The 12694-nt window shown below is 39.6% G+C and overlaps 1 protein-coding gene across 1 annotated transcript in view; it reads left to right on the forward strand.

Annotated features, from left to right (window-relative positions):
• Positions 1-12694, forward strand: part of LOC139211184 (receptor-type tyrosine-protein phosphatase gamma-like) — a 367486-nt gene that overhangs the window by 275322 nt on the left and 79470 nt on the right. Inside the window, exon 6 of the mRNA XM_070841466.1 lies at positions 8630-8696. Coding sequence (XP_070697567.1) covers positions 8630-8696 — 67 coding nt within the window. The remainder of the gene's footprint in view (positions 1-8629; positions 8697-12694) is intronic.

The raw sequence follows: 12694 nt of genomic DNA on the forward strand, positions 1-12694 counted from the left end.
CTCCACAACTATGGAGTGCTATGGTTTGGCTAGCTGCAGCTGTAAGCTTAGCTGTAATGTTAGCCGTCTGCCCAGACTGACGAGGGGACAGGGAACAGCTTGCCACACCGCCCCACTTCACTGCATTTCAGATATAGATACATTTTTACGTTTTGTGAAAATCCATCCATTTATGTATTTTGTATATGGTTCTGTTCGTTTGCCACTGTTGCCTAATATAATATCTGATGCTTGCTCATGTGGGGATTCTTGAATCCTTAATTTTGAATTCCTGAATCGTTGGGTCTCTCTCTTAATTGATTGATTGATATTTGTTTTTGTTTCCTCTCCCATTTGCTTCATCCCTTCGTGTTAGCTTAACTACGGAATGGAGGCTAATGCATAACGCAGTGATGTGCCACGATGACACAGACGTGGTCATGGTCATAAACAAATACACATGCAAAGACTCAAAATAAATACATAAGCTGCGTACATTGTATATACAGTAGATATATATTCCAAGGTATGATAGCTGCCACACCTTGCCATATGCAATTGATGCCTATGTCCACTGTGCAACACCCTCCTCGAAAAAGTATTTATGCACAAGTTTGTAATTATTCATTAAAATGTATTTGCACATTTACAGGAAAATAAAAGGTAGGGACTTTAATATATGAATGCTCAAAAAACAGGAAAACAGGACAAAAAACAGAGATGAATGCAATCGCAGGGGATATTAAAGCTCACATTGTCTCAAATTGTTTTGTGAGGGTGGTTCTGGAGGAAAGGCCAGGGAGGTCATCTGGAGGACCAACGAAATGAGTAAGCAGTTGGCAGAAATGGATAGATTTGAAGTTTTGATAAAGCAGAGGAGACGAGTAGGCAGATGGAAAAATTGCTTACCTCGAAATTTACTTTGTTTTGAAAAGCACCCAAAACTACTACATTTACTGACGGGTAACTCCACTTATCCTCCTGTACGGGAGTCATTCTCTCTGTTCTTTTCGTTCTTCCCCCCCCCCCCACCATCGTCATGATTTATGATATGGCAGTACGCACACATTTCCTCTGAATCTGATGATACTATTCAGTTGCAGCTCGAATCTCAAAGATTTATTTGAACCTGTGCCCTCAATAACTTGGCTCTTGCAGATCGAGCTCGACAGGTTGCGCCTGTGTGTTTGTTTCAATGCAAAGAGGAGCGACTGTGTGTGGGTGCTGGCCTCGAGATTGCATTTTTTATTGCTTGCTTCAGTTTTGTCTTTAGTAACCTGAGAAGACAGGCTCAAACTGCTGTTTATACAGCAGGCACATCAAACAGCTGATTGCTTTGAAAGAAAAAAAATACTATTTGTATGATTTAGTCCATGTGTGCCAAAGTTATACTACAGCACAAACATATACACACAAGTCTCTGAAGATGCGTATGAGTGTGTTTTTGTATGTGTGAATCAAGCATTTACGTTGATGTTTTTTATCACTTAAGTAGCTGTTTGTGTTGTTAGTGTCACTGTGTGCATATAAACTATTTATTGCCGTTGGATGGCTCTAATAGTTTTTTCTGTGTGTTTTGCTGTGTGCGGTGTACATCATTTTGGACTGTGTGTATGTGTGTGTGGGTTTGGAGTGGTGCTTGATTTTCTGCTTGTGTTGACGCTAATGATTTCTGCTGGGAAGCAGCTCCCCTGGACTGATGGGCTTAAATCTGTCCTGTCATAGAGATATTACTTTAGATTTTTTAGTTTTTAAATTCCATTTTACTCAACTTTTTTATAAAACATTGTAACAAGATTTAGTCACAGTTATTGTTGTTTGAAATCATTTTTGTCCCAAGAACTTGTCTTCCTTACAGAAAAAGAGGTCATTTGCAGATATGTTTTGTCACATGTTCATGCATTTGAAAGTTCAAAGCTTTCAGCTGAGGGTGACCTTCCAGAATTTCCAGAAACTAATGTCTCCACGGCCTCGACTTGAGTTGCTCCATCTGTGCACCTTTAGCACATGCAGTTGCTTTCCCCTGGGCTCCTCTGCCTCTTCCGCCTTGTCGTCTTCTCCCACAACTCTGAGAAGGCCGTCGTTGGCTTCAACAGCATCAAAACTGTATAAATCAATATTCCAACCAATGAAATAATAGTCAAAAATGTACATGTTTTTGTTTGCCTAGTCTACTTACTTCATCCCTTGACATTGTTCACAAAAGGGTAGCTTTATTCCATTGGTTATCTCATTGATAGTTGTTTGTCTCACGCACGTTTTTTTTTTGCTTGAGATGCTGATACTGTACCACTAGTGGTTATAAATCTTGTATTGCATCTTTACTACTACTTTGTACAAGTTTCTAATCTTCTTCGCTGCTCTTGTCAGTGCATAACTGGATTTTTGTTGCATTACTGCCACCTGTAGATCAGTGTGAACTCATCGCCACATCACCCACATGCTCATGCATGTTCTTTTGTGAACTTCATAGAGTATATAAACAAACATTCCCATGTGATTATTTTTTCCATAAACTGTTCCTTAATTGAATTTAAAGAAAATTTAAAATATCATATAAATCCAAACTTCAATGTAAAATGTAAATGTTTTGGTAAAAGTTCTTAGAAATCTCAACAGCCCCTCCTTCTGTTTCTACCAACGTGATTCACAAGTGTTTCTCGTGATTCTGCACACAGTGACTAACACTAGACAACAACCATGCATTGATTCATTTGTCGATATTTTCTGATGCCGTAAAAGGGTTGTTTACATTAGTAACAAACCCAACACCAAATGTTTGAAGTAAATCAAAATCAGCTGTATGTATGAATAGGTTTCACAGATGAAACAATCATGAATGTCAGTATTGAAAGGTATCAAAAAAAAGCAGAGCAGGTGACAGACCAACATAAGACACATTATGCCACGTAAATCTTGATCACACTTGAAATGTGAGGAAGCTCATTGCAAACCGTAACTGGTCTGTTTTCACACTGATGGAAATACCCTCTGTGACCATAAAAACTCCTAGAAATTGGATGCAGCTCAAACCACAGTTCAGAGTAGCTCTTCTGTAATTGTTAATTGTTTGAACAAAGCAATATACAATGAATGTTAGCGGGATAGTCATATATTCCTGTTTAGCTTGGCTGTGCTTTATTTACATAATGGTTTAAATCTCATTGTCATTCTATCTGTTATTCTGCGTAAACGTGGTCATTCCCTCGCCTTTCAGCATCTTTCTGCAGAGGCTACTTTGATGCTAATGTGTCATCTAATAATTAAATTATCACACTTGTGTTGCAGGGCAAATTGGCCCCATGAGCTTGGCTGAGCTTGGGAATCACACTTTTATGACCCACCATTGCATTGCACCACAGCCTCTGATTGAAATAGATGGCAGTTGTAAACAGCTGTCACTGCCCTTTTATTTGCTTATTTACAGTGCTGCATGGCTCAGCGTTTGCCACACACATTCACAACCTCAGCTAGAGGCGGCAACATGCAAAACTGAGGCCCAGCTGGGGATGAGCACCACATAGAACATCCACTTTACTTTTTTACGTTTTGTTCCTTAAGTTAACATGTATCCCAAACATTACAAAGTGAAGTGAGAGGCGGGGGGGGGGAGTGAGATACGGAACAAGTGGATGACAGAAACTTGGACTTAAACTCTGCAGTGTGAGTCATACATTTCATAAGCATCTGCTTTGCTGCTCTGTTTCTTTAAAATAGTCTAGGCAAACGGCAAGAAGACAAAAAAACTACACAAATGTACCTGCTGGTTAATCTAATCCGTACCTTTTTTCATGGAAACCAAGTGTCACTACAAGCACTACTCGACTCAAGTGTTGAAATAAAATGCAAGAGAATCCCTTTTGCATTTTTTTTTTTTAAAAAAAGAAAAAAAATTTCAGTCCTGGATGAATTCATTCCTAGACAACCTTGAGGTTCATTTGAATTAGTCCCATACTTGGGGGGGCTGTACTTCACATTAAAGAAGTAGTGTCAAAGTGGAGATGCTCGGCAGGAGTAAGAACAGCATGATGAAAGATTTGGTTTGAAGACATAGAAGACCTCATACCACTTCATTCTGCTCTAAATCCAATACCCCCAATGACGGTAATTAGGCAGTATATGCCGACACTACTAAACCACCACTGAGCTGCTTCCAATTCAGCACAGTGCACACCACTTGAGGAGGCATTAGCCTCAGCAGTTATGCAGCGAAACAGAATTCATTATAAGTAATTTGCCGTCAGTCGCTTTTTAGCAATTTGCCATGAATTTCAGAAGATATCTCATTACTGTTGTTTAAATCGATTAAGTATTTGTTCCTCACTGTGATGGGGTGATGAAAGGCAATGTTCCTGTGTGCTGGTTCTTGGCCATCCCTTCCCTGCATGACTGCTGCCCTACTTATTACACACCATCACTCAGACTGAGGAATCGACTGCCACTGTCACTGCTCTCCTTTCTCTCATCAAAACAAAAAAGGATCCATTTATGCTGATTTTGAAATTTGATGATTTTTCTTTCTAGGACAACAAGGGCGCTGAAACCGCAATATGTCCATATCTGCAACTTTACAATGCTTTGAGGGAGAAACAGAGGTGTATTGAATGGCTTGTAATGATGATCACCCTTATATGCTCGAAGAGACATGAAAACATGATCAAAAGAAAAGGACAGTAGCGAAAATTGCGAACAAGTCCAGGGTTAAATGATGTGGGATGTGTATGATTACAATATATCCACTAACCCACACGGTGATTCACACACTTTACACATGATGTTTCAACATAGTGTTGAATCTTTCAACATAGTCAATGCGTAATTAGAATAACTTAAATGCCTAGTTTTCTTCAGTCACGCTCCCGCCATTAAAATGTCAAGGCAGCATGACAGCAAGAGAACTGAGAGAGACAAGAGTGCCTGATCTTCTTTTGTCTAGATCCAAGAGTGACCACATGTCCCAGATTTCTTTAGTCTTTATCTAAATAATAAAAAATAATGCAGGCTTCTTGTCTGCCCTTATCCCAGTCTACCAGTTACTGACGAACTGGTCACTCATGTAATTAGTAATTCTGCACTCCAATGTGTCTCCTTTGAAAGAAGTCCAACCGTTAAATCCATTATGCCATTGATTCATCAGCAGTTAGTGATGCCAAAGGCAAAGGGAGGAGATGAGTCTCAGTAAGACACAGAAAGAGGTTAAGGAAGTCAAGAGAAAGAGGATTCATAGTGAGGGGATATTGGATGGATGACAGTGGGAGGAAGGGGCACAGGATGAGAGAGAGAGAGAGAGAGAGAGAGAGAGAAAAGTGGTGGAGGAGAGAAATATGAGGACATGTCACATTGTACCACGGTTTCTTTTTTTTTTCTGATTTGTCACTGCGCTGGCCTGTCCCTGGAGAGAAAGATGGAGATGGAGCTGTAGGGGAGGAATGAAGAGAGAGCGAGCGATGCAGGATTTGAAGAAGGAGAAGGGTAGATAAAGAGAAAGAGTAGGACATTGTGATGTGAGGCCCGGTGGCTGAGGATCTCAAGGGACGAGCCTGTGGGCTTTCAGAGACAAACATTAATAATGAAACGCTAATTCCCTCTGTCCTCCTTTCCTTCTCCTCTCCTCACTGTCTCTCTGTCTGTCATTTTCTCTCTGTGTCTCCATGGCCGGCTTTATTTCTCTTAATCCCCTTTCCTTTACACACACACTGTTTTTCCTTACCCACTTTCGGTCTTCTTGTCCCAAAAACAAGCTCTTTATTGCAGTTCTTTCGCTATGAAATGATTGCACAGTGTGTGCGTGTGTGTGTGTAGGTGTGTGTGTGTGTGTGTGTGCGCAGGTCTTTGTATAGTTATGAGAAAAAATTTTGGTTTTACACCATCATTGTGAGGACATTTCTGCGTTGTGAGAACATTTCACCAGTGTGTTAGTGTGTGTGTGTAAGTGTGTGTGAGTGTGTGTGTGTGTGTGTGTATGTTCGCTTGTGGGTGGGTTGGGGTAAGTTAGAAATGGTGTCTAACATTGCCACAGTAAACTTTCTCTATATCCCTTAAGTGTTTTGCTGTCTTTACTAGCTGAACAAACGTCTGTTGTCCATGAGGGGAGAGAGAGAATTCTTCTCCAGTGAAACACCACCTCTCACACTCCTCGTTTGTCACAGTCAACTGATGATTTTTAGCTGTGCAGAAGTTTAAGCATCACAGCACTCTCAGCCTCAGAAAAGGACCCCATTTCCATCTGGTATTAACGTATTATGTGGAATCTTATGCATATTGATATCTTACTTGAACAAGGAAAACTGCATGTTAATGCGGCTGTAGCTTTAGTGGCCCCCTACATATGCTTTGTTGCTCTCTCTTGAGATCATTCTGCATTACTTCCTTTGATCTGGGGTATACCACATTTGTCAGCCAGCTCTGATGACCTGATTTATATATTTGCAGCCGATACAGGAGGGATCTAAGCAAGAGCAGACTATTCTTTCAAGACTCCATAAGAACATGGCGGCCTGGTGACACACTGTAAGCAAACATCCAAGAGGGAGTTTCAAAAAATGGTGGACACAGCACTGAAAAAAGGCTAAACGACAGCACTGCAGGAGCACTGAAGGAGAAGAGTGTACTTCTGGGTGTCACTGAACCAAGAAGGAGGGGTCAGCTTTGACTGTTGAACACAACCAATACTAAATTTACTTCATACCATCCATAAAAATCCATAAAGATGGATTGCTTTGGAATAGTATTTTTTAATGCGCTTCGTGAAAGTGCAGAAATTAAACAGACGGTGCAAACACAAATCCTAGTAATCCTTCACACCAAACTTGACCGTTTAATCCAACCAGCCAACAAGTTTGTTTCAAAATCCAACTGGACATCATGCGTGTGTGTGTTTGTTAAACTCTAGGTTTAACCCCGAGGTTCCAAATCTAGGAGAGAAGAGGCTGTGGAGAGTCTAGGGAAGGGAGGGGGGCTTGACAACAGTCTTGGCCGTCTCTTAGCTGTTCATGCCACATGCTGGATCTCATGCTGACAGGGGCTTTGTGGTGGGTTGGGTTAGTTTGGATGATACACGACAAAGCTTTTTCTTGCAGTCTATAACTGAATGCATTCACCGTTTGTTTGGTTTATTTTTTACACTTTTTGCAGTTTTAGTATTCGATATTTATTATTTGAAGTATGTAAAATAATGTTTTATGACAATGAAGATGTCTGTTATAATTAATTGTTATGGTTGGAGCTGTACGTAGCTCCTACCAGTACGGCTGGTAGCAGCATTGCAGTAGTTATTTTAGTGTGGACAAGTCTCTGTAGAACATAGTATAAAAGCAAGAGTGGCAACTGGTCTTAGCAGAAGAAACGAGTTCTGAGTAAATCTGAATAGTTCTGTTGACAGTGGGACAGTCACCGTGGAAGCCAATTACAAACTGAAAAACTGATGCACCTGTAGATACAAATCGCTCTTCTACAGGAACCAGTAGCATGGTAGTATTGTTTTCTGGTAGTAAAAACCCATTGTAACCATGTAAAAACCAAGCTGACTACAAGTGTCCTGCTGTCTCTGTTAACTGTCCATCTTATTTCTCCAACAATGTGCTTAATGACAGGGATTTTATGACAGCATACCGTTAAAACAAACCTCATCTTCCAAAGGCTTCACATTTAAATACAAAGCACTCTCAGGTAAAAACAGGCATGCATGTCAATGAGTCAAGCCAATTTTTGCTCCTTTTTTCTTTCTACTTACCAAAACTTTTTGACTTAAGTCTGAGTATTATGCATATAAGTAACAAAATAAGTCATTTTTCTGTGCATGTTAACAAACACTGGCAGAAATAATCCATATGAATCCATTTTGAGTGGTGTTTTGAAAGATACTTGTGTATTTTGCCATGTATTGTTTTTTCATACTTAAGTTTTATTGATTTCTAGCCTCCATTACAACAATGACACTAATGGAGGACAAAGAAAACAAAAAGGTGTTACTATGACATAAAGCACTCTTTGACTTCAGATGGGATGGACCTTAGAGAGCTTGCTGATTGCTGTGGTTTGTTCATCCTAATCACACCGCACTTGTTTGCTCAGCATCTCTTCTCTGTTTTTCAACCTTTTTTCACCCCCCATCTGTCACTTTTATAGCCCTTTTCTTTCTCCTGATTCTTAGATGAATAAGAACACGTACAGGGAATTGTACTATTGTTATAGCCAGACATTGGACCATCAAACCACAAACACTTAATCATTATTCCAGACACATCTGAAGATACTTGTACATGAATGTGTGCATTAGATAAGTGGACACTTTATGCCTGCAGGGAATTTAGTCACTGTGGCAGCAGAAGCAAAAAAATTAAGGCCAAAAAATGACACCTTACCATGGAATTCACAAATTCATGTTTTGAGGGGAAAAAAACAAATTCTAATGTAATTTGTGGCTGCAAGCACTGGACAAGGATAATCATCACACAAAAACAAATAAAATTTAGCGTATCTGTCTGAATGGCATGTTCAGACCATATAAGCAGTGTGTGCACCCACACATAGTAGGACTGAAACAAACATTAGAAAATTTTATTTTCCAAATCTTTAATGTAGACAGTAATGAAAAATATTGCTATCTGATCTTAACTATCTCCTAACTATCTCTCTTCTTATTCCTCAGGTGGGAGGGAAGGACAATCCTGCGGTTGACCCCATAATACATGGCCTGAAGGGTGTGGTCCATCATGGTGAGTGGCAGTCCCATTTCTCAGTCATATAGGAGTTGACGGCTGAGAATGAAAAGAGAACTACGCTTGTTTAGATATCCCGAACCTATAAATATTAAGATTGTGTTATTGCCCAAGCATGTATCTGCATGCATCGTTTAGCTCCTTGTCCTGGTTCTCTACTAGCTCACATAATTACTGTGTGAAAAGCCCTAGCCCACGGCCATCACACTGGATTGGGTCTTCCCTCACTGTGACAGTGTAGTCACAGATCTGCTCAACAATTTGTCTCAGGAGTTCTATTGAAAATACAAACTCATACGAATACAAACTGGATGGTAGGCATCATCCTTATAAGGACAGAAATTATGACAGAGGTGTTTAAAGCAACAAAATAGCATGGTATCTCTACAACATGAAATGTATTAAAGTCAATACCGGTTTTGCCACTGCTGGCAGAAGGTGCAGTAAATGGGAGACTACTGTCTTGAGTGCTATTGCTGTACTCTAGCTTCTGTCATCAGCCATCTTCATTTGGCAGATTTGCATTGTTGACCTGCTATTATGCATTCTGTGTTGAAATGTGGACTAAGTACCTTGTCAGTCCAAAATTAAATTAATTGCATTCACTAGGATAGACAGTGATTTTGGATAGTCAGTCGAGTTTGCATTAGTTGAACTGGAAGCCTTTGCTGCTGTCGATCAGTCAGGTTCAAGGATTAGGAGGACTTCAGATTCATTCCGTTTTGGTCAATTGCAGCTACATTTATCTTGAAATGATTACAGCAGAACAGTATTCCTTTTGAGGCCGTGACATATTGAAATGGTCCAGACGTGTCCAGATTTGCTTTAATATGTGAACTGGAAATTTGCTTTGCTAATTTCGTCACGGTGCTCAAGAGGGACGTGGAATTAGCATGGTGAATTAGCACTGCCAACTAAGGCCTCATCACTGTCTCTTATGGTAGTATTATAGGGAGACATTTTTTTTTTCGTTTGTTTGTTCGTTTCATTTCTAATGACTGCTATAACCCATGGAAAAGGAAAGGCATTGAGTTAATCAAAATGACTCTAAAGTAATCTCTGCTCTGAGATAATTATAGATATCAACGTAAATTGAAGCAATATAATTATTGAAAAGGAGTGAAAAGATGTAAACTCTAAAAGCATATAGTGCTCGCAAGTATGCCCAGATCAAAATAAACAATAGATAGTACTTTAATTTTTAAGTTCTCAAGTGTGCATCTACTTAACTACTTATTTAGCAAAAGAAGTGTTCATCTTTTAATTAATTAAAACAAAATTAGGGATCATTAGGTTTGACTTTCATAATTTTTCCAAACCATATCTCTAAAAATAACATACCAACTAAAAAAGTTACTGGGAACACACCACCATCACTAAAAAGAAGTCAGCCAAGACTATTTATTTTGGGAGAGAAAATGGTGAACTAATGGTAAATAAATGGTGGTGATGGATATTGACAATAAACAGCTTGAGTAGTAATTACTACTCAAGCTGTTTATTGTCAATAGCCATCACAGTTTACAGACTTCAACATAGATTATGTTTTGTGTGCATTGAGGAATTATAGTATTTAAAGTTAATTTTATTTTTTTCGTTACTTTGATGAGTATGATGTTACAAGAAAAGTGGTCTTTGCACACCTCTGTACACACAGGCGAGCAGGTCTGCTCATCTGGACTATTGACCATCAATTGCAGGATCTTAAGTGAGGGCCAAGTCCACAACATGGACATGGCTTTGAAAGCAGTATATGGTGTATATGGACAGCAAAGTATATCTTTATTCACAAGCTCCCAAGTCGAGGCCATAACATGGATTTGATGTTGTACTCTGCTCTATAGGAAAAGATGCAAAGAAAACTCAAGTGTAAGTTGGACCTTGGTGGGATAAACATCTGATGCAAAATATTTGATCAAACCTTACCTGCAGGGTACTCTTGCTTTGTTCTCCTCGTAAAAAATCATTTTGCATCATTTAGTATCCCACATACTGTATATTCACACAATAAATTAGGACTTCTGGGATGATTCAGTGTTTTTTTTTCCTTCTCACATAACACATTAGAAAATTTTACATAGTTTTTTTGTTAGCACGGTATGCCCTCAGTCAAAAACAGTTGTCTCCTGCACACAGCCCTTAAGTGTCTCCCTGTCATGATCAAAACATTTATCCTAAAGCAATGTTCTGTTTTGCCCCCGCAAAGGGCCCCGCTTGCCTTGCAACAGCAGAACGGCTTCAGAGTGAATTTTTAGAGTTTCAGCATACACAAATAAAACTTTGATAAAAAACCCCACCACATGATACTTGCACTTTATCTCCTGCTCAGCTGTCTTGGAAAAACTACTCTGCCTCCATAATTCATCTAACACAAAGACCACTCAAGTTCAATCAAGGCCATGCTCCCATCTTTCCCACTGGGAAGGTGGTTGGCTAATTTGCTCTGTCTCCACCAGTGCTTCTCAATGGAGCAGTGGGTGGTTAAATTTTTCACAGCACTCTCTTTCTCTTGTTGCTGGGCTTGTCTGGCGGACACGCACCGCAGGTCTGACTCCTCTGTCTTTGTACCTCATGCCTTGTTGCATTTTACATGAAACCTCACTGGAACAAATGCCCTCTGACTAGCTAGCCAGCGAGTGGCTCCGCGCCATCGCTGTGAAATCAGCCCGGTAAAAAGGCTGAGTCTGATTTACATAGCGGACTCATGAAAGGCTTCAGTGGCAAAGAGAGGAGCCCATTGTCTACAAAGGGCTTGCAGAGGCTTTGGAGGCAGTTGCAAAGACTGATAATGATGTGATGGGATGATGGGAAAGACGAGAGGCGTCAGCAAGGAGGAAGAGTAGTACAGTGATGGCTCTCTCATGCTCTCATGCTTTTCGTTCATTTTATTGTAGACTATATATTCTATATATTATCAAGAGATGTCACCATCACCAGTGCAGAGATCATCATCATAACAATGACAAAGTTGAAACACACACATCTAAAATACTGACAGCTGTTAGAAAAGAAAGAGTAGATTAAAAGAATCACACTATATACTGCTGCCCACGTCTATTACTCATCAGTAGCACAACAGAGGTGAGACACAAAGACATGGAACACACAACATCATGCCGTTAGACAACTCCTGGTCAACAGCACAATGTCAGTGTCAGTCCCAATAACAAAGCAGACACTGATTTCATTGGGTAAAATATGCATTGTAATATGTACAAAACAGTAAGACTGTATTAATGTATTGATTATGTCAACAAGTCATTTCCTTTTAAAATAACAGTGTTTTCTGATCTGATACTGCAGTTGACAGCAGCGTATTATTCATCAATTCCTTCCAAACTCTCATAAATTACAGTTATGAAAAGATGTATAAATTCTGATTTACCACCTCTATGCTTAATACTTGCTTAAAAACCCCAAAGTGATGTCACAGTGTGCTGATACATCCTGAGCTACACCTCTACACGACTGCAGATGACAAGTTAAATCACTGGAGGTCAACAAAAACAAGATTTTCTGGGGGGGGGGGGGGGGGGGGGGGGTAAACTTGCTCTTTAAAGTTTGGCAAAGATTATGATTATGAAAATCAACAGTGACAGGATGTGATTAGCAGTAACATTGGGCTTCTTCCACTTTTGACAGATTTTTTTGTGTTTATCTTCATACTTTTTCATGGTTGTTTTTCTAATCAGGCTGATCTCCAAAAGGTTGAGCCACTATTGTTGAATTAAGCCCTATTTATAATTTGCTGTTTGACATTTCATAAATGATCAGGCAATCACTTTGCTTGAGGGTCCTTAAGGTACAATACATATTTGTAATTTGTGTGATCTGACTGACAAATGATCCCTCTCCGTTTCTTTCTTTCCTCATTTCATGGGTGAAATTGTGACATTTATCATTGTATATCAATCACTTTGCATAATTAACATTGTCAGTATAATTGGGAACAATTGCAGTAAATTGTCATCACCATCTCCATCAACCGCAGCAAA

The sequence above is a fragment of the Pempheris klunzingeri genome, chromosome 2 (genome assembly GCF_042242105.1).
Source record: "Pempheris klunzingeri isolate RE-2024b chromosome 2, fPemKlu1.hap1, whole genome shotgun sequence".
Classification (NCBI taxonomy): Eukaryota; Metazoa; Chordata; class Actinopteri; order Acropomatiformes; family Pempheridae; genus Pempheris; species Pempheris klunzingeri.